Source organism: Rhinatrema bivittatum, chromosome 15 (genome assembly GCF_901001135.1).
Source record: "Rhinatrema bivittatum chromosome 15, aRhiBiv1.1, whole genome shotgun sequence".
NCBI classification, from domain to species: Eukaryota; Metazoa; Chordata; class Amphibia; order Gymnophiona; family Rhinatrematidae; genus Rhinatrema; species Rhinatrema bivittatum.
The window spans coordinates 46,686,516-46,708,986 of record NC_042629.1 but is presented as its reverse complement, the minus strand read 5'-3'; the positions used below and the strand labels follow the sequence as shown (position 1 = coordinate 46,708,986).

Sequence of the window (22,471 nt, the reverse complement as noted above, 5' to 3'; positions counted from 1 at the left end):
TCCCTGACTATGGCAAAGTTCAACTATGCAAACAAATAAATACCTAACTATGATTCCTGGAGGCCGACTGTATATTCTGACCACCAACATGGGTAGCAGAATAGAAAAAATATGTATAGAGGCCTATTTTCTGCACCGTTCAGCTTTGTCCCATCTTCTGTAGGAATTTTCACACACATCCAAATTCTTCAAATAAGAACCGTTTGCTGAAGCATGGTGGGGGCTTTGCAATAGAACGGTTGGAAAAATTCAAACTTATTTTGCTTTATTCATGTTCCTTAAACCACAACCCAAGGAGGTAGACTAATGTCAAGCATCAGGGTCAGGCTGTAGATGACTTTTGACTCTTTGAGCTTGGAGGTAACATCTACAGAACTACATCAGTTGTTCCCAAGTCTGTCCTGTGACCCCATAACCAATCAGGTTTTCAGGATACCCAAAATGAATATGCAAGAGCTATATTTGCATACATTGGAGTCTCAATATATGCAAATTTATCTGATACATAGTTGTCATGGAGATCCTGAAAATCCAGATAGCTGTGGGGGAAACACTGTGGTATAGAGATGAAACAAGAAAAGATATTTAGAGAGAAGGTCAGCATAACACAAAGAAGCAGTCACATGATCCGACCTTCAAACATCTGCTTAAGGTCAGAATGGGCCTCAAGCAGGGAATTTGTTGCACATCAAAGCCCAGGAAAAACTAATCTAAGCAAGCCTTTACATCAGTATATGTATAGCATCAAATCTCCATTTTTCGTGATGAAGAAGCTCCCCTACCATAACTGGGCATAATAAAATGGGTAAAAAAATGCATTTTCTTCACTACCAAAAGTAATGTTCCCACTCTGAAGATTACTATTTACTTTTCTTCCAGCATTCCTGTACAAGCACATGCAGATTCCTGTGGGTACCAGGGACAGATTAAAATAGCCATCCTGTTGGCCTTTAGCACTACTGAATGTATGCTGGGTACCTGGATGTCCTACTAATGGACAGGAAACTGTCAGAAATCAGAATGCGCTGAACAGATCCAACTAATCTGCCTCTGCCCTGGGGTTGCCAACTCTCCCTATTTAGGGGAAGGTAAGGTTCCTTTATCCAATGATCTTCCCAGTTTTCCACTGTTTTCTTCCTATAATTACCCCTTCATCAGGATAGGATTGAGTCATCTTCCTTTTTTTTTCCTCTCACCACATTGCTCAAGAGACAGCCAAGAATATATCTTATTTTCACATGAAAAGCTTTTCTTTGGAATGTCTTTGCCAGTCTGTGCCCCAGGGCTCTATGTGGTGCTTCAGTAAGGGTAGAGCAGGTGAGATGAGCAGGCAGCTGACGGGTGATGGAGCAGTGGGACGGCTTTTGTTATAATTATGCTGTTTATAAAGACTGCCAGTTTCTGACAGCTCTGGACTCCCTTCCATTTGGACACCATGAAATGACTGACAAGGTAACAGCTAATATAATGATGACAGCCAAACAGCAACATGAAATCTAATGATGCCTAGAAGAAAGGCAGGAATTACTATTTCACTTTATAATAGTACTAGTGTAAAGGCCCATCAAAAATGACAAGAAGAATGGCATCTATATATATATATATATATATATATATACGGTATATATATATGCGTAGCCACCCTCGGGGATGCCACATACAATTAACACACGTATTTATTCGGGGGGGGGGGGGGGGGGGGTTAACGTGCACATGTAAATGGTTACACAGCAATGCCCAGACATGGCCTACACACGTTCATATGTGAGCACTCACGGGAAGACAAAAACATTTTATAAATTGTATGTCTTCTTTAAATTATGATTTCTAAGGGCCAATGTCAGGTGGATAACATAATTACCTCTCTCCGTGAAACTAAATCAATCATTAAATGGCCCGAAAAGGCAAGGCAAGAATGCTTTATTGAGCGCGAGTTACAGATTAAGCAACCCACAAACCTAGCAAATGATAGAGACTCTGACCAGGCCTGGGGATGCTGCAGAGGTTCCAGCCTTGGCCCCCATGGGGGTTTGGGTGGCAGGGAGATGAAAGAGAGACCTGCTGACCCGACTTGTGGCGTGCACATACTGGGTTTCCGAGAGAGAGCACTGGGATTTGTGGCTCCTGGCTGAGCACTGTTGCTGCAATGACTGGACTCCATAGAAGGGGATTACAAATGGGACCCTACCCCCCCCCCCCCCCTGCCCCGCCAACAACTTATTGCTAACAGAGGCTTATGGCACTGTAGGACTGTCTTTGATTATGCTGAAAGAAGCTATAAGAAACTCAAGCTAATAAAACTCTCTCTATATATAAATACACAATACTTATTTTTGTATGTATACATATACACATACATAGTATATATAAAATAATTCTAGAGGTGTGCAAGTAACCTCCATTTGTTGCATCTCCCTTGCCAACATTAACTGCTGAAGTTCTGATATATCAGCACTAGCGGCTGCAAATAATGTTACCTATACCCCATGTTGTGCCATCAGTCTTCAATTTTAATGGTCCCCAAACAGTTCTGGTTTTCAATAAATATGCATGAGTTACATTTGCATACATCTGCTCTAAGAAGAGAGTTAATTTGCATAATTCAGTTGCTCTGCAACACCCTTAACTATCTGCAGCCATGGCATTTGCAAGTCAATTCCATGCATTGCCAAGAGAAGCAGAGGCTGAACAAATAGGGCTGGGGCCATGTTAACCCAATGGGGACTTTGCAGTGGTTCTGTTTGAGACCAAGGATTTTCAGCTGAATAATAATATTCGCTTCCAGTTAGCATCAATAACAATGCAAATGAATTTATTTACGCTCATCACCACCACCGGTAGAAAAAGAACACTTTCCAAAGCATGGCAGAGAAAGACTTCCCTCTAAGCTGAGTCCAATACCTGTCAGAGGCTGATGGATGCATCAGGAGCGGCGAGAGTTTCCTGGCAGTGATGGATCTGGTATTCACAGTCTGAGGAACTGATTTGAAGAATCAAGGCAGAGAGCTTTCTAACAAGGGGAGCAGGGCAGGTCCCCATAGGCAAGTGCATTTCCCTGGTGTGCTCTGGGCTGAAACAGGAACAAAACCATCGAAATGGAGGAGGCAGACTGCTAAGCGTCTCTTTCTGAGCACAGACTTTCCGTGGGATTCACACATGCCATGTTTGTGCTGCCAGAATGGCAACCAAGTGAGCGTGAATGCACCAGCCTCTTATCAGACACCATTATCTCAGAAAGACAGCCTGCAAAGCCTTTAGACCTCATGGGAGAAAAGGGGGAGATGAATATTGCTGTGCCTTCTGTTATTTTTATTTTATCTTTTTTATTTAACAGCTTTTCTATACTGTCCTTAAGTAGTACCATCACAATGGTTTACATTTCGAACACTAACATAATAACATAATAAATATTAATAATAAAATAAAATGCATCAAATAATTACTTAAAAATAAAATCAAAATGTAAAATTTATAAAAGAAACCTAAAAACAAAGCATAACTAATAATATAGAGTACACAATAAATACTAAAATCCTAATTAGAAAAAAAATAACAAATGACTACTGTTCAGCCATGAACATATGAAAATGTTTGCTTTCCTTTTCCTATGACATCCTATTTTAACATTGAAAGTTGGATGTGAGCCACGGGGTGGGGGTGGAATGAAAAGGAAGAGGGAGAACTGGGGGAATGTTGTTGGTTCATGCTTTCATCACAGTTTATCATGTTTAATCCTGCAACGTTTTCAGGAAGGGAAAGGGTTATTCCAACCACCCCATCTGTGATAAAAGCTGCACTATCACTTCATTAGGAGGATCTTCTTCGATACATCCCCAGGGATGCCATCAGGTAAAAAGAGGGAACGCATAATGGATAGAGCGTGTCTGTCCCTCTGTGACCTCATTGGAACAGATAAACCAGCAAAAGGATTGAGGTGGAAAGCAAGGTGCAACAGTTGGGGAGGTTGGTTAGTTAGTGGAAAGTGGTAGATTTCAACTGTTGCCGAGGCATCAGGCCTGAATCAGAGTACTGTGATCCAGGCTGAAGAATAACATATTTAAAGGTATCAAAAGGTATGGAGGTGGAGTAGGATGGGGAGGGTGAGCGGCCTGAGGCATCTTAACTTAAGATGTGGAACAGGTAGCAAGCAAGGGAGAGGACCAAGCTGGCTGGTGCTGGATCACTTATTTATTTGTTTAATTCCTTTTTAGGGATTCTGGGGTTTGGAATGCACAGCCTAGTAGGGCTATTGCCACAACTTGAGTGTGTGGGGTTAAGGGCTACAGTTGTCCGGCCACATGAGATCAGATAACTCTAGACTCACTAGCAGGAATATCTTGAGTTAGCCATATAATTTACTCAAAATGCTAAGAGAAATTAGGGAAGCTAACCAAATTGGGAGTGCAGTAATAATGGGAGATTTCAATTATCCCAATATTGACTGGGTAAATGTAACATCAGGACATGCTAGACAGATAAAGTTCCTGGATGGAATAAATGACAGTTTTATGAAGCAATTGCTTCAGGAAATGACAAGAGAGAGAGCTATTTTAGATCTAATTTTTAATGGAACACAGGATTTGGTGAGAGAAGTAATGATGGTGGGGCTGGTTGGCAATAGTTATTCTAACATGATCAAATTTGAATTAATGACTGGAAGGGGGATAATAAGTAAATCCTTGACTCTAGCACTAAACTTTCAAAAGGGAAACTTTGACAAAATGAGAAAAATAAGTTTAAAAAAACCCTGAAAAGGGCAGCTACAAAGATTAAGAGTGTGCAAAAGACATGGACATTGTTAAAAAAAAAAAAAATCATCTTAGACATGCAAGCCAGATGTATTCCATGCTTTAAGAAAGGTGGAAGGAAGGCCAAACAACTGCCAGCATGGTTAAAAGGTAAGGTGAAAGAGGCTATTTTAGCCAAAAGCATTGGCAAGTTAAATGAAAAACATTGATAAGACAGGCTAAGAAAGAATTTGAAAAGAAGTTGGGCATAGACGCAAAAACTCATAATAAAAACTTTTATTTATTTAAGAATTTTTTCAAGAATCCACTTGAACAGCAAACCATGAGACAACAACAGAAAATACTAAGACTAATAGTTATAATATTATGTTAATAAACATGTGGATAAAGGTGAACCAGTAGATGTAGTATACTTGGATTTTCAGAAGGCGTTTGACAAAGTTCCTCATGAGAGGCTTCTAGGAAAAGTAAAAAGTCATGGGATAGGTGGTGATGTCCTTTCGTGGATTGCAAACTGGCTAAAAGACAGGAAACAGAGAGTAGGATTACATGGACAATTTTCTCAGTGGAAGGGAGTGGGCAGTGGCGTGCCTCAGGGATCTGTATTGGGACCCTTACTTTTCAATATATTTATAAATGATCTGGAAAGAAATACAACGAATGAGATAATCAAATTTGCAGATGATACAAAATTGTTCAGAGTAGTTAAATCACAAGCAGATTGTGATAAATTGCAGGAAGACCTTGTGAGACTGGAAAATTGTGCATCGAAATGGCAGATGAAATTTAATGTGGATAAGTTTAAGGTGCATCATATAGGGAAAAATAACCCATGCTATAGTTACACAATGTTAGGTTCTATATTAGGTACTACAACTCAAGAAAGAGATCTAGGCGTCATAGTGGATAACACATTGAAATCGTCGGTTCAGTGTGCTGCGGCAGTCAAAAAAGCAAACAGAATGTTGGGAATTATTAGAAAGGGAATGGTGAATAAAACGGAAAATGTCATAATGCCTCTGTATCGCTCCATGGTGAGACCGTACCTTGAATACTGTGTACAATTCTGGTCGCCGCATCTCAAAAAAGATATAATTGTGATGGAGCAGGTACAGAGAAGGGCTACCAAAATGATAAGGGGAATGGAAAGCTCCCCTATGAGGAAAGACTAAAGAGGTTAGGACTTTTCAGCTTGGAGAAGAGACAGCTGAGGGGGGATATGATAGAGGTGTTTAAAATCATGAGAGGTCTAGAACGGGTAGATGTGAATCGGTTATTTACTCTTTTGGATAATAGAAAGACTAGGGGGCACTCCATGAAGTTAGCATGGGGCACATTTAAAACTAATCGGAGAAAGTTCTTTTTTACTCAACGCACAATTAAACTCTGGAATTTGTTGCCAGAGGATGTGGTTAGTGCAGTTAGTGTAGCTGTGTTTAAAAAAGGATTGGATAAGTTCTTGGAGGAGAAGTCCATTACCTGCTATAATTAAGTTGACTTAGAAAACAGCCACTGCCATTACTAGCAACAGTAACATGGAATAGACTTAGTTTTTGGGTACTTGCTAGGTTCTTATGGCCTGGATTGGCCACTGTTGGAAGCAGGATGCTGGGCTTGATGGACCCTTGGTCTGACCCAGTATGGCATGTTCTTATGTTCTTAGTAACAATTACATGTCTCATACAATCCCAGTCCTCTTTTTAAGGGATCCAAGAACACAACCCCAGGGATAATACATTAATCTTTATAAAGCAATTACTGGCAGAAAAGATAGGGGACATTAATATATAAATGAACAGACTCATAACCGGACATCCGGTGCTCTGCTAACAGAAATAGAAGAAGAACTTAAGATAGGAGTAGACTTATCTCTCAAGAAAGATAAGAGTTGTCATGGTTAAAAGAAGATTTAAGAGGCATTCTGATATTTAATAAAGACATTTACAAGGGAATTTAAGAAGAAAAAAAGCACCCAACTCTAAAAGCTTGGGCTTCATTAACAGAAATTGGCTCCTCATCTTCTGAGTTTGTCTGGCAAGTTCTGGAAAGACTTGAACTTTTAGATTTAGGAAGGTTTCCAGACGATGATGAAAGAACATTTTAAGGATCCAATCTCTATCCAACTCCAGGAGAAATGAAAAAATGAGAGTTGCCGGAGCAACCAGTTCATTCTCAGAAGTTTCCAAAATTGCAGTAAGATCCAACTTAGCTGGTTGAGAGAGTGCACCTACATGTTCTTTTGGTCAGGAAAATCTTTTTTAAAAAGGTAGTAAATAGTATACCCTTGAAACCAATGGTAAAGCTTGTTTGGGAATTTTAAGGATATCCATTAAATATTTTTGCCACATGATTTTGGGAGAAATAAGTGGATCCTTTGGAAAATGAATAAAATGAAGGTTTCTCCTTCAAGTTTGATTTTCCATTTGCTCTAATAAATTTGATAGAAATTGATTTTCTTTAAGCAAAGACTGCTGAAGAGCAGATGTACTTTCTAGGTCAACTTTAAAAGTCTCACAAGATTGAAACCAGAGAGAGAAAAAACACACTTTCCAATGATTTCACCCAAGTATGTAATTAAAACTTTTTAGCATATATCCAAAGCAAAATAACCCTTGCTGTAGTTACACGATATTAGGTTCCATATTAGGAGCTACCACCCAGGAAAAATATCTAGGCGTCCTAGTGGATAATACTTTAAAATCGTCGGCTCAGTGTGCTGCAGCAGTCAAAAAGCAAACAGAATGTTAGGAATTATTAGGAAGGGAATGGTTAATAAAATGGAAAATGTCATAATGTCTCTATATCGCTCCATGGTGAGACCGCACTGTGTACAATTCTGATCGCCACATCTCAAAAAAGATATAGTTGCACCGGAGAAGGTACAGAGAAGGGAGACCAAAATGATAAAAGGGCATGGAATGGCTGCCCTATGAGGATAGGCTGAAGTGGTTAGGGCTGTTCAGGGGATATTCCACAAGTTTGTTGTGCAGCATTTTATCTGGTCTGTAGCATTCCTATGTAGTGCACAGAGAGCATTTCTGGCCATCCCAATCTACTAAAGAAAGTTAACAGAAGCATTTCTGGCTCTCTGTGCACTACAAAAACTTATGGAATATCCCCCGATGCAGATGAGAGTCTTGAAATACGGCACGTGTCAGGAGAACTGGATAAGATTTAACACAAGAGGGGCATTATAAGATAATTTTATATGCAAAAAGGATAACAAAAAAAAAAATGTGGTAACAGGACCGATGAGTAAAAGAAAAGCAATGAAGGTGTTTGATCGGTAGTGCTTAGGATTATGGTCCAATTTAAATTTAAGTATTACTGATACATATAAGAAACAGGAACGTTTCTTGGATTGCTTTGTGCATGCACAATATTACAAGTGACCCTGATATATAGGTATATACAAAACTTGCCATTTAGCCAGATAACTTATGAGTCATCCAGCTAAATATCCTTAAATATTAATCCCCTCCTTTTTACATAGACAACTACAGCACCATTAGTGTCAGTATGACTACCCCCAACCTGCCCTTTAAAGTGCATCAAACCTGCTTGGCAGGTCCATTTCTGTGCTGAGAGGTTAATGCAGTCTCCTTGCTCAGTCGATCCTCCTGATTCATGCCAAATGTGTTGGCGGTTTTTTTCCTCCAGTGATATGGAAACATCCATGAGGGAACCAGCCTGAAACCACCAACTCATTTTACACTGGCCACTAAACACCTTCCAAATGGCACCGCTGCTGATCCTGCCACTTCAAATGCATGACCTACGATGGACTCTACGTTGCCTATAATCAATCAACTAAGTCTCCTAAGCCCACCCCCCATTCCACCTAAATTTCATGTCTTACTCACCCCCTCTGCTACCAGCAGTTTGAAAGACAGGATCCTTCTTGCAAGGTAAGCTAGGTGTATGGTAGCTGGTGACGAAGGTTGATGGCCATCCCAATCTACTAAAGAAAGTTAACAGAAGCCATGGTTACTCTTGGAAACCAGTAGGAAGGAACACCGAGAACTGTGGGAGATCAAACTAATGCCTCTGTCATTTGTTTCATTCATTTACCATATTTATACTGTGCTGAATATGATGGTTACATCTGATCTCACTTTTGTCCATATATTTTTAAATACAGGTTGAGTTTTGAATGTACAAGACAACCCTAGCCAAAAAGAGAACGAAAGAAAGAAATAACGCATGAGAAGGATAGGTAAGCAGGTAACCAACTGCAGAACTAGATGACTCAATCTACACCAACAACTGTAAATATGGATCTTACACAACACTTCTTGTTTTTCTATCCTTTTCCATTCCATTTCTGCATGTTGCACATTGAGGGATCACGTTTAACAGGTCAAAATATACATAATATAGCCACACACACACACACACACACACACACCAGGGCCTTTTTTTTTTGTTGCTTAAGCTTTTGATGACAAAGCATTCTGAGATCACTTGTGCCGTTGTCGTAATGGGAAAAGCAAGACTAACATCTCTCAATGCTTTGCAATGGGAGATCAGTCATTGTACTGTGCTCACGTCCACTGCAGACCTATGTTAACATTTCCACTGAAGCTCCTTTAACCATACCAGGACAGGAGCATGTACGAGAAACATGACAGCAGAAAAAGACCATATGGCCCATCAAGTCTGCCCATCCTCCCAATTAATTTAGCTTTATAATTCCCATCATGTCCCTGGAGTGCCCATGTATATCCCATGCTTTATTAAATTCAGATACTATTTTTGTCTCAACCAACTCCACTGTATTAGGGAGGTAGCCCTCTGGCAACTCCATGTGCTCTTTCAGACTGACTGGTAGCAATGAGGACTCAGGCAATAGTGCCAGAAAGGGAGGGATATGTTAAAGGTCTATAAAATCATGAAAGGACTTGAGCAGGTTAATGGAAATTGGTTATTTATTCTCTCAGATAATAGAAGGGCTAGGGGGGGGGGGGGCATGAAGTCAGCAAGTAGCTCATTTAAAATAAATCAGAGAAAATTATTTTTTCACTCAATGCATAATTAAGGGATGGAATTAACTGTCAGAGGATGTGGTTACTGCAGTTAATATAACTAGGTTTAAAAAAGGTTGGATACGTTTCTAGAGGAGGTCCATAAACTGCTATTAATCAATAAGGAATAGTATCTTGGGATCTATTTAATTTTTGGCTACCTGTGACTTGGATTGGCCACTGTTGGAGACAGGATGCTGGGCTTGATGGATCCTTGGTCTGACCCAGGATGGCATAGCTTATGTTCTTATGGACCAACTGGATCTTCACCTATACCAACTGTCATTCCCACCCGTTGAGCCCTTGGTGCTGACAGCCAGCAGGACTTATGCAGGTCCCAGAGGCAAGACAAGGGAGAATGTCCAGGTCCAAGCAGACGTCAAGGCAGGCAGCAACCCAAGGAAATCCAGAGAGTGAAGCAAGGTCGGGGCTAGCAGAAGAAGGCAGAATCCAAGAGACAAACCAGGGTCAGGGCAGACAGCACAAACAATAGTCAGATCCTAAGCCAAGGTCAAGTCCATGCAGTCAGTCTGAAGAAGCAGGGCAGGCGGAAGAAAAACCAGAGGCAGGACACACAAGAAGGCAAGACAGGAGAAGGAGCAGCCACTAGCCAAGCCAGGAGCAGTTCCACAAACTAGCACCACACAGTAAGAGGAGGGCTACTCAGGAGACCTGTTGCTAAGGCACTGACTGCAAGAGTCTTCCTTATATACTACTGGAGGATGTGACATAGTCAGCCAGTGCCGCAGGACAACCTGGCTAAGAGATCTATAAAGGCAGTCCAGAGTAAAGAGGAAGTTGTGTTCAGAGTCCTAAGAACAGCAAGTTGCTGGAGGCTATGCTGAAGTTGCTTTGGAGCAGAGGAAAGGGGGCTTAACATACCGGGAGGCTAGTCCATGCATCCACCACCCTCTCTATAAATAACTGTTTCCTAAGATTACTCCTAAGTTTACCCTGAGCCAGAAAACATGGACCTGGATAAAGGAAATGAACAGAGAAAATTGTTGAAGCATATGTGAAAGCAAAGGCCGGGGGTGGAGGCTAACAAAATGGTGCTGGAGCCTGTATGAAGGAAGAAAATGGGTGCCTCCGTGCTAGGAGGACAGATAAAGATGTTTAAATAGTTCTAGTCAGATTGCAGTGTTCATTGCCATCTTCATTTGTTTTCCACAACTCACATGTTGAGGCTGGCTCTCCTTTAATGTTATGTCAATGGCTGGGCCTGTGACTCGGGGGCACCTTCGAAGGACCAGGGCTGAACCCAGGGTTTGGATGGTTGCTGCTACTATGCTGAGCCCTGCTGCAAAGAAGCAGCACTGAGGCTAAATCTCAGAGGAGAGCTCCCTCCAGCCTGGCAAGGTACATACGCCCTTGGGCATGGCACGTGGGTGGTGAGAGGAAGGGGAAGACAAGGTGAAACCTGGGAATAAGGAAACACTAAAAAGAAATAACCTTACCTGTCAGTAAAAAAATACAATCTGTGCAGTCAGGCATCATATCCTGGAAGCGGGGAATCTATTGCAGGGCAAGGGGGATCACAATGGAGAGGTTTTGCTGTTGTGAAAAACACAGGCAAATTTCGTTGTTTTCTCCTCCTCAGGACATAGGCCAGCTAAGCGATGCTATGCCCATGGAAGCATTTCTCTCCTACTGAGATCCTGATGAAGGAATAAACCTGCACCTCCCCAACACAATTTTGCATTCACTAAAGGACACAATTTCTAGGATGTACCAGGCTAGGAACACCCTTGGCACCACTTATAATGCAGCATTTCCATGGCTTTACTCTAATGTGGGTGGCAACTGGGATACCCTGCTACATTGCATTGAGTCTGATATATCAGTGGTCTCTCAGCAAAGAATGCGTGACAGCCCTTGAAAAATCAGGCCCTTTGTATTTTTCAACTGGTGATGATATCAAAGTAAGTGTCCTCTCTTAACCAACGTTGGTGCAGTGCTTGGCTTCTTTCTTGGCAATCACCATAGAAAATAAATCAGGCATGCATGGATTACATGGGTGTTTCCTATTGGTTAGGGATTGACTTCTATCACATTAGAACGCCTCATCTCATCAACCACCTTTTCTCTCCTTTTAATTATTAACCTGAGCTTATATTTACCAGCGATCAGTCATCCTTCTCTAAGGGATGAAACCATTCTAAGATGGGAGAGGAGTAGATAAACAGTGGAGTCAAGCTTGGCATTAAGAGAATGTGGGAGATACCACTACCTGCCTACACCAGCACGATATTACCCTTTACCTGTCTACATAGCAGTAAACAGGAGATCCAGAATAAAAAGAGTTAAAAAGGTTTAATCTTTCAAGGCAAATAAAATAAAGCCATTTACTAATGAGGCCTTACTCATCTAAAAGAAAAAAAAAGGGGCAAAACCAAACATTATAAAAATAAATTTCTTTACTACATATGAAGCAAACTACTACACCATTTAAAAGTTTTTCACAGCTCTAAAGTTGATTGCACAAATCCAAACTCATCATTAATCTTCTCCAGCACAGTTTGAAAAGAGTTTCAGAGTCCTAGCCAGGTCTCTTCTAGTCTTCCCTGCAGCTCCTTTGGTTTGTTGTTTTTTACAGGCTCTCTTAGTTCATGGCTGACAGGGTTCAAGGTCAGAGTAATTGGCAGAAGGTATTTTGAGTTCCAGACTCATCAGCCTTTCAAATCCCTTCTCCTTGGAAAGGTCCATTTCTGCTGAGAGGGGAGCTGCTCAGTCGTGATGAAGGTTCTTGAATGTACCGCCCCCAAATCGCTTCCGCTCTGAGAAACATGGGATCTGCAAGAGGACAAGGCGAGATGTCAAGGTAGAAGCAGCAAGAACACCTTCTCCCCCCTTCTTATGCTGTTGCCCAGGGCTCCAGAGTGACTCCTATGGGTTAGGGGAACCAGATCAGTGCCCTTACACATCTACAATGTCTCCATGCATGGGAAGCATACATTTCCTATTAACAGACGACCATTTTTTAAATAAGTATAAGAAATCCCCAATGACAAAAGTGGGTTTCAAACAAGTATGGCAGATGCTACCTTTATTGTATTTGATTTTTTTTGGGGGGGGAGGCAGGTGGAAGGTTGGGAGACTCGGTGGTTACTTCCATCTTTGGTCTTGTAGTTCAGTCACAGCTGGGGCTGGGATCTGGCCCTGTGAGCCTCACTTGTATATTCCCTAGCTCAATCTGGGCCAGTGACAGTCTTGAACCCAGGGCCGTGCACCAGGGCTTCGTCTCGAACCCTGCAATCATGGGCCCCAAATTCAGCCACAAAATATGATCCTTGTATTTTCTTTTTTTTATTTTTGGCCTGGTACTTTGGGTTTCCAGCTCAACTGAAACTGGTCTATGAGGCCCTGGTGCCACAAGCCTTAATTCACAATTATCCAGGTTCCCCCGCCTCCAAAAAAGAGACTCCTTTCTCAAAAAAATAAAATTAAATAAGTCATCTCCTTTACTTATCCACTTGGTGGAAAATGTATGAAGGTAAAGAGAGGAGCTGACTGTTGTCCCTGCTGGTGCAAAGTTAATATCCCCCACAGCAAGACAAAGAAACGAACCTGATTACCATCTCGGAAACAGTATCTCTTCTCTATGACCTAGGGGAGCAATCAGATATAAATTCAGCATCAACCATCACATGGGGAATGGAGATGGAGTTAAATCTTTGGAGGAGGAACAGAGACATGTGGGAGGCCATTTGGAAAAATACACAGTCAATCCAGTTTTACATTTAACCAAACTCAAGACTTTGTAGGCATGAAAGAAAAGTGTATTTGTATATGGTGCTGAAGTAAAATTCTCCCTGGACAACAGTGTGGGCATTCATTATCGAAACACAGGCTGACTATTCAAGCATTTAGGAAATGGCCTGCGATCCAGAGCGACAGTTTTCAAATATTGTATCTGCATTGTGTGGACCTTAATTAGTTCAGCAATTGGGACCTTTATTGCTAGGTAGGAGGTTACTGCTGTTACATGAGGGACTGTTCCCATTTTACTCTAGCATTCTGGAATGTGTGTGGATAATGTTTTCCCTCTCTCTTAAAGACACACTCAGCACTCTGTAGAAGTCACTGTTAACAATTCCCGTTTTCTCTCATCCCTTCCGTCACTCCCTGACTGGAGTATTGGCCAGGGGATGGAAAAGCAGCTCATCCGTTCTCTCCATCGCCACAGGGGTCCTCCTAAGAACAGATCACCGCCAGCTCCTCTCCCACCTGAGTTACTGCCACGATGTTACCCACATTTGCTAGGAGACTTAAGAACCAGTAATATTCATTTACCATAAAAGGCGCACACACACATACTGCTCTCAGAAACCTATCTGAATACATATCCTCGTAGAAATGCTCTTTGGTAGAGCTGGGCTGGAAACCATTTACATAATCGGGTTACAAATGTATCAATAGGGCCCCTCCAGGGTTCTTGAAAAATAAATGCAATAAACCCAAAAAGGGAATTCCTCCCAGGCTAAAGGGAAAGATTTTTTCACTGTGCTGAGGAATTGGCCAAAAAAGGCGGGATTCTTCCTTGTCAGTTACCTTGCAGAGACAGCTGGGAGGTAATTAGAAAGGGGCAAAGTGAGCACTTTTGTGATCCATGCCAAATCCATTCCCAGGATTCTGGAAGGGAAAGACTTTTGAAATTAGCTCCGGTACATCCAAGCCCCCCAGACGTTACCTTATCAAAGAACCTGCTGAGTTTGACAGCATTTGATGAGCCTGCGGCCAGGTACCGAGGACTGGTGCAGTCCTGGAAACAGAAAATGCCATAAGCAAGGGAAACAAGATATTGCACAGCATTTCCTTCCAGGGTGATGCCAGGGGCAGAGCTGCTGCTTGCATTGCTTCATCCATTTAACTGTCCATGACATTCGACTGTCTTTGCAAAAAAAAGCACAAGGCAACAACATACATGCAAAAGGATTGAAACATCTCTGAAATAACTACTGAACTCTCTTGTAGCTGCATATGGGACTTTTGTCTGTGTGAATCACAGGAGTGAGGCTTCTGGGGAAAGCCTGGGCGATGTTAGCTGCCATCAGTGAGGATTCCTGCTTAGTGGTTTGTTGGGCATATAAAGCAGGGAGCAAGGAGAGGGAGAATAAATATATAGACAAAAGAGCTCATCTGGCTTTTCCCTGCTCACTTAAAGAAATAAACTAAGTTTATGTAATTTGGTTAAAAAGAAACTTTAAATAGCAAGTAATGACAAATCAAGTCCTAGATAATATCTCTTGCACCAGTACTCCTACAGTTTTGGTTGCAAAATATTGCTATGAAGGGAGTTGGTGAGGGAGAGAAAGTAAAGCTACCTCACAGACTTCTACCTCAAAAAGCAGTAGCATGTAGTTTGAAGGGCTTAAACCTCTGAACAGTCACCAAATCAGGGAAACTCCAGGCAGCCAAAGGCATGGCCTCTGAAGCAACCGCAGCTTGAAACTCAGAACAAAACAAAGCCGGGAAGCTGGCACGCACCAAATTAATTTCCTCTGCATTAAAGTCCTCCGCCAGAAATGCAGTCCTGTTCAAAACTTCATTGCGCTTGTTCTCTGGAATCTGATCCAGTTTGGTACCGATCACCAATAATGGAATCTGGTTATCTGCAAACTGCTCTCGGTCGTAGTCCCTGTGCATAAAAGCAAACATGGCCATTAACGATCCAAAGCCCTCATTCAGCATACTTACTCTGGACAGTCTTCCCCTTAGTTGGTGGGGGAAGGTTTAAAGTGATTTGGGTTGGAAGTCTTTCTGTCTGCTAACGCCATGTTGGGGTAAAGGAAGGGTGTGTTTCTATTCAGCACTTCCCAATAACAATTACATTAAAATAAAGGATTCTATAAAGATAATCCCTTATACCTCTGGTTCTTTGCGAAATGTCACAGCCAGCCTCTGGGCTTTTCCATTTTCAGGCATGAACCAACAGCAGCCTCCTGGGGCTTAGAAGCCAGGGCAGAGCTTGAGAGCTGGCCTCTGACAACCCATCCTAAAGATGCAAACCCCTACATCATTCTCTTGTAAAAGCCAGAGCCTGACCCTTAAATCAAACTCAGTAATCCCGCCCGACAACTAAAAAAGTTACTACTGGGCTCTTGAAGAGGGTCCCTTGTGTTACTTTGTCAGTGCACTATCTATCCTCCTGTACTTTTGTCATGCTCAGCATTTTGATTTTTCAGCTTAGCCCACATACAGACTGAAATATTCCCAGGAACCTGGGAGTGATGAGAACAGAGCAACACAATATTGTTTAAAAACCCTGGGGGAGCGCACTATTGCTCTGTGCAGCACCTCAAACAAGAAAATCATAGGACATCTGTAAAAATAAACCGCCTTTAGCAGTGGACAAAAAGGAAAAGCAAAGTGGGAATTTAACTGAGGGGAAAATCTGAATTTAAGAGGCTCTTTGCTGACAATATCCAGCAAGTATAAAGAGAAGTCTGGTGACCAGGAGCTGGGCAGACTTGAGGCACATTCTGCATCCTTCCCTTATAAAATCCAAGTCCCCGGCAGGCTGGGACATGACATCATCTTCATATGATGCTACTACTGTGCCTCCCAGGAGCCAGACATCAAGCAGGTGATGAGGCATGAATGGAAACAGGCTTCCTGTCTCCGGGGATTCTGCAGTCCAAGCAGGGATCTAGGGTAAAACGTATACCTAGGGTTCTCACTAGGTTAGTGAACACCACTAACTACCCAGCCTTGCACTTAGCTTCAGAATGGACAAAAGTTCCTACATTCATGAGGAAAGAAGCTTAACCTAAGCATACTGGATCTATACAAAATGGTGAGGTGACAGGTCTTGTTTTATTTTCCCACTTTGCCAGGCTTCTCTCTCTAATCTTTCCCATCAGGAAGCCACTTGGCTGTATTAGTCTCCATTATTTCTTTTGAATTCTCCCACTACAAACAGAGGTCAAGGCTGCAGTAACCTTCTACGGCTAAGAAGGCACACGCTGAATTTCATTCTACAGTTACGTCCAGCACAAAGCTCAACCACCTGGACCATCAGGCTGGCTGCTGCTGGATAATTTCAGCAGACACAACGTAGAGGATAAGTAACAAATTGCTCTTGTAATGGGAAAAACGCATTGCTGCTTCTCTGGGTACTGCCCACTCACCCATTTGTCACCAGGACTCCAGTAGGTGGCAAGTCCCTGTTTAAAGCTTCTAATGTCCAGCGGTACAGGTTCTGGGATGACTTCTTGTTTGTTAAATCATGAACTAATACAATGCCTAAGTTCAACAAACAAACATATTGTATAATTAGTATTTTTGAGACCGTGTACACTTACCTAGAAACTCCAGGAGAGGAATAACACACAACCTGAATGTTGTTTGAAAGGTTGGAGCCAGACTGCAGTTTCAACACTTAAGAGTCAAGAAACACTGAGGTCAATATTTAAAATCTTGGAAGACTGATAGCTCATGTAGCTAAAAAGTGTACTGCCATCTTATCGTTGCAGAGGGTTACGGTGGTAGGAGTGTATAGGAGGGGGCCAGAGGTAATTTTTTTATGACCAAATTTGGGTAAGGGTTAGGGAGGGGAGAGTATTGGCCCCAGAAATCTTTCACTTTAGAAAAATCTTTGGGCAGGGTGCTTGGAGGAAACTGGACCAGCAGGTCCCACTTTTGTCTCACTGGGTAGGGTTTGGGGCCGGTAGGCCTAGTCAACTGGATTTTTTTTTTTTGACAGATGGTTGCCACTTAAACTGCTACATTCTTTTGACTATAAGGTGATTAAGATTACATTTATCTGGGAATATGTTCCCAGACAGCTTTAGCCTTCCACTTGACCACGTCTACAGTTAGCGGAATAACTAATATAGCTAAATTATTTGGATAACTAAACTCCACCCAAGAACACCCCTGAAACGCCTCCCACGTATTCTGGTAAGTATTGTGGATACTGAAATCTTGGCATTTATCCGGATAACTCAAAAGTTTAGCGGATAAATGCTTCAAATATTGACCTCATGACTTTTCTGTTTATTTTGCAAACTTGCCTTTCCTTCGCCACAAACCATTGCTAGGAAAAATCAAGGAGCTTTGTCACAACTGTAAATTAATGGCTTTAAGGAACTGAAAGGCCAGAACATGTCAGAGAATACATTATTTACTCAATTAAAACGGCATTATCCACAACCACCAGGCAAGTGACACATCTCAGCTGGGGACAGGAATAAAAGGTGAAGACTGTATTTTCAAGGAGTCTGGCATCCCTCTGAGTCTCTCGGACTCCCGAGATTCCCGGCCCGGTCACTTATTCTCTGTGATCCTGCTTTGCTCTCCTCCTCCACCATTTCTGGAAGCTGGTACAGAGGTGTTTATAACTCCCCCCCCCCCCACCCCCAAGAGCTGGCTGCATGCTTCTGAAGTACTTTACCTGGAAAGTCCACTGGGAACTGTTTGGATGAAAAGAACTATAAAAATCCCAGGCCATTGCTATTATTGATTAATTTTAGGATGGATAATGAGCATGGGAATTATCATTATGTAATTTATAAACAATGCATTGCTGTACTTTGAACAGGCTCAATAGAGACTCTTACCATTTACACCATTGTAAAACACAGCTCTTGTGCTCTTAACGCTGCTGGCACTGCCCACAGACCCTCCAACATCCCATAATTCTATGTAATATGTCTTCTCCTCTGGTGTTCCTTCTCTGTAATCATGAATCTAACAAAGAGAAAACCAAATAGCTAAATACTTAGCTATGGATCTTGGGGTGGGGGTGGGGCGATGGATAAAGGGTGATGTGCTACTTAGACTTGGCAGATGATAGACCATCTGATTTCCAACACTGGGGACAGAACCCCGGCTTGTGATGGACTGTCAGAGTAGGTATTAACAACATTATCAAGACATTTCCCATCTGACAACAATATGGTGGTCTTTTTAGCCTATTACAAAGACTTTGAAAATCAGCATAGAAGTAATGGCCTATAGGTCAGATATTGTCAGTATATTGATACCCATCAAATAAGATTTTTAGTTAAGATGTGTCCCCACTGTCAGTGACCTTTTCTTAATTATTTAACTGCAGCTAACTTTCACTATGTGTCTGGCAATTCCTGACTGAGAAGTACCATATTGATCTAATAGAAACAGAAATACAACAATCAGACTTGAATTTGGAAAAGGGTAATTTAAATGGTGCAAAATTTCAGTTACCACTTATCGCAGAGCCTCAAAAAGCTAAGCAATTATATTTTTATTTTATGGCACCACACAGACACACTATACATTACAAATGCAAAGATTCACATACTCTGACATCTACGGAACAGCCCACAGTCCATGATGGGTTTCCCAGCACCTGGTTTTGGCATAACAGATGAACAAGTGATGATTTCCCCACTCCTGTAAAACACACAGGTATATTACATAACCTGATCAACATAAAGTAGTGCTTATTTTAAGCTGTTTTTTCCACTCTTTTTTGCTGATGACAAAAACATTTGCTGTCATGTATTTTCCAGTTGTCCTGTAACTCACGGATCTCACTAGAAGAAATATCACAAGTGAACTAATCTGCTATACAGGCAATATCTTCAAGTCTGGTTCCTCTGGGGACATCAGATGACAATGTTTGAAACATTTTCCTTTTCATGGATGTGAGCTGTGTCACAGTCCAATATCACTAATACTGTGTCATCACTAGCAGAATTGGGACTCTGCCAGATTGTCCTGTACAAGACTTCAAGCCTTCAGCTGCTATACACCAAATATCTGAAACAAGATACTGCTAAAACATGACTCTTCACTCAGATCTTCCCGGCAGAGTCCAATGCATCTGAACCACATAATTACCTATTTTGAAGGCCATAAGTTACACAACATTGGATTCTTACTGCTATGCCAACTGTGAAAAAACCTACTGTGAATTTGATACTAAGTGTAGTAATTCAATTTGTATTGTCTGTTTTAAATTTGTTCTAATTCACCTTGAGGCTATTCTTGGTAAAAAGCAGAATATTAAATGTCTATAAACAAACAAAATAAATAAATAAGACTGTATGTTACCATGTCCAAACTTTCATTGATCAGCACTAACTGATCCAGTAGGAACCATACAAAAAGGAAAGGAAGGAATATTTTTAAACTCACAGGGTTTTATTTTAACATTAATTTAATCTATTCTTTACTAAATTACTATTAATAACATTTTGACAATAATAAAATGTAAAGAAAGAAGCAAAATGGCCCTTCCAAGAACAAAGTGAGTATGTATCACAGTTAGAGGATTCTTAGCCATTGGAAAGCCAGAAATTAAATAGGGTCTGCAGTAATGCAGTAGATAGGGAAAAACCTTGCTGCCTTTATCTGTCATCATATTTTATGTTTATCTTCCATGTATATGAACCTCAAATACAGTTCAACATACTGTATAATACAATAAAGCAGTACATGATCAAATTCCAACTAACACATTGTCAAGGGAGAAGATGTGAAACCTTGAGACCGGATTCAAAGAGGGCTAATAATGAGATAAAGGCCCTGGCAGCTCCTGCTCTAAAAATGGCATAGAAACAGAATGACAGCTTTGGCATGTGTTTTCGCCCCTTGGTAATGCTAGCCAACACATGCCTAAGTTGGTCTGTTGTTGCCAAATCTTGTACACTCATCGCCCATTTTGTTATCAACTAATATGCCCGTGCCTTTTTCTTTCTGACTGTTATTATTAAATACTGCCCAGTGCACAGCATAGCTTTCATTCTAGCACCTCACGCCTGAGCCAAGAGGTCCACATTAAATTAGCCTATCACTCCTCTCTATCAACTTGCCTACAGAGCCTAAATCCCACCAAAAAATCTGCAAGTCTTGACATAACGTGTGTCTTCTGCAAATATGGCAAGGTCACATTGTTTATTCTCCCACTAAGTTGTTCAAAATAATATGTAATAAGAGTGCTCTATGTCCCAGTCTGTGGTGGACACAATTTGTCACCATAGTTGAAGAGGCATATGCACTATTAATTATGACATGCTGGAGCCTTCTCTTCAATTAGTACTTTACCCACTCACATATGTTCTCTCTGAAAATCAGTCTTTTAAATGAGGCATATCAAAGGTCTCAACAGAATGGAGATTATGAAATGTACTAACAAACCTTCTAAAACCTAACCCCCTCTCCCTAAATAACTCTACTTTTGGTCAAATAGAACCTGTTCTTGAAGCTCTGCAGAATCCTGATAATCATTTCTTTCTACCATGAGCATGAATCACTTCCTTAATAAGAATTAAATCTTTTGAAAAGCTGAAAGAGTTAGCACTATTTTTGTCTAATAATGATCCACAGAAAAGAAGAAGTCACCTTGTATAGTCTGATTATAGTCAAGCAGTAGAAAAAAAGCAAGAGTTGACAAGTGCCAATTGTGCTATTACAAATGTTGCTATGTTACTAAAAGTATGTGTTGCTATTGTAAAATGGCATATGCTGGAATACTTGTATGAAGTGTGTATTAAAATATACAGGTATGGTTGTTCACAATACGTAGACCTGCTAATCAAAAATCAATTCCAGGAAACATACTAGAGGCCAATTTAATTCTGAGATTTATAGCCCACCTTTCCAGTCCAGCACTCAAGATGGGTAAACAACTCAGATAACAAGGAAAGGAGATCAGAGATAGCTTATTTAAAAGGGAATCTCAACCACATGACAAATTACAACAAATTACATAAAGGTCCCTTCCCCTGAGAACTTACAATGGGAAATGGGAACTAAAATGACTTTCCCAAGGAGTGTCAGCAGCAGAAGCCTGACAACGCAGGCCTCCTGGTTCTTAGTCCATAATTCTAACCAGCTCTCCCTCCATTTAGTGTAGAGGGCATGCCAAAGGTGAAGGCCTTCCCCGAACAGATAAATGTAAAAATTTTCATAAGAAATTGCCATGCTGAGTCAGACCAAGGGTCCATCAAGCCCAGCATCCTGTTTCCAACAGTGACCAATCCAGGCCATAAGAACCTGACAATTACTCAAACACCAAAAAGATCCCATGCTACTGATGCAATCAATGGCAGTGACTATTCCCAGAGCAAAGACAAAGCTATCTTTATGGCCGTATGACCATATACAGAGAATAGAAAATATGCGAACAGAACTACGTGGAAAAGGTGGATGAACGGGCAACTGGACAGCCATACGGGTAACGTCCTCTAGCAATGATTTTCCCGCAAACTTGCACTTGTTTTATTTTTTTCAGTGACGAGAGCTCTTTCCCTGTCACTCCACACACACACGTAACCCCACCTGAATCTCCCAGCACCAGTACCTTCACCCTGTCCAGTGAGGCCATGTTACGTGCCAGGCGACAACTTCCTCCTTCCCCGCCTCAGCCAGTAGGAAACAAGCTTTTCTCCTGCCTCCTCTCCGCCCTAGCAACAAAGCCGCCTTAGGATGCCGATTAGTGGAAACGCCACCCGTCGAGCGCAGTCTTTTTCGAATGCAATTGCTTAACACTCGCGTCAGTCAACAAAATCGTTGACGCCTACAGGCGCGATAATGCCGCGGTTAAGGGGGGAGGGGGAGAAAAAAGCGGTGTTCCACGCCTAGCTGTCATCTACCAGTAACGTTGCGGGGAGGGCAGTTAAGATTACGAGACCGCAGGCGAATCTTTCTAGCTGTTCAGTCATGGAGCCAGGGGCGACTAATAGATGGTATAAGGTCCCTAACAGTAGGGTG

General features: G+C 41.6%; 1 protein-coding gene and 1 long non-coding RNA gene across 3 annotated transcripts; one reads left to right on the top strand and one right to left on the bottom strand.

Annotated features, from left to right (window-relative positions):
* The first annotated feature begins 894 nt into the window (after positions 1–894).
* LOC115076576 lies at positions 895–19,794 on the top strand. The gene is made up of 3 exons (XR_003852802.1): positions 895–1,088; positions 8,890–8,964; positions 19,267–19,794. It is a non-coding gene; the product is annotated as an uncharacterized LOC115076576 (long non-coding RNA).
* RABL3 (RAB, member of RAS oncogene family like 3) lies at positions 12,168–22,450 on the bottom strand. 2 transcript variants are annotated; one of them, XM_029578164.1, is made up of 8 exons: positions 22,040–22,450; positions 19,056–19,147; positions 18,334–18,463; positions 17,077–17,152; positions 15,260–15,410; positions 14,463–14,534; positions 13,340–13,378; positions 12,168–12,565 (listed from the first exon to the last, which is right to left on the bottom strand). In XM_029578164.1, exons 1-8 carry the CDS (start codon positions 22,083–22,085, stop codon positions 12,500–12,502), a joined length of 672 nt encoding a protein of 223 aa, XP_029434024.1. In that variant the 5' UTR covers positions 22,086–22,450; the 3' UTR covers positions 12,168–12,499. The 2 variants fall into 2 exon arrangements, with proteins under 2 accessions (XP_029434024.1, XP_029434023.1); XM_029578163.1 differs by lacking the exon at positions 17,077–17,152 and adding an exon at positions 16,903–17,017 and having other exon boundaries at positions 22,040–22,252.
* Positions 22,451–22,471: the final 21 nt, after the last annotated feature.

Bases quoted from the DNA above. Each gene is read 5' to 3' on its own strand.
- RABL3 (XM_029578163.1), bottom strand. From the start codon at position 22,085: ATGGCCTCACTGGACAGGGTGAAGGTACTGGTGCTGGGAGATTCAG. The intron at 15,411-16,902 runs GTGAGTGGGCAG...TTTTATGCACAG, and splicing joins GGAGTCCTGGTGACAAATGG to GGACTACGACCGAGAGCAGT. The intron at 12,566-13,339 runs GTTCGTTTCTTT...GTCCTCTTGCAG, and splicing joins GTTTCCGAGATGGTAATCAG to ATCCCATGTTTCTCAGAGCG.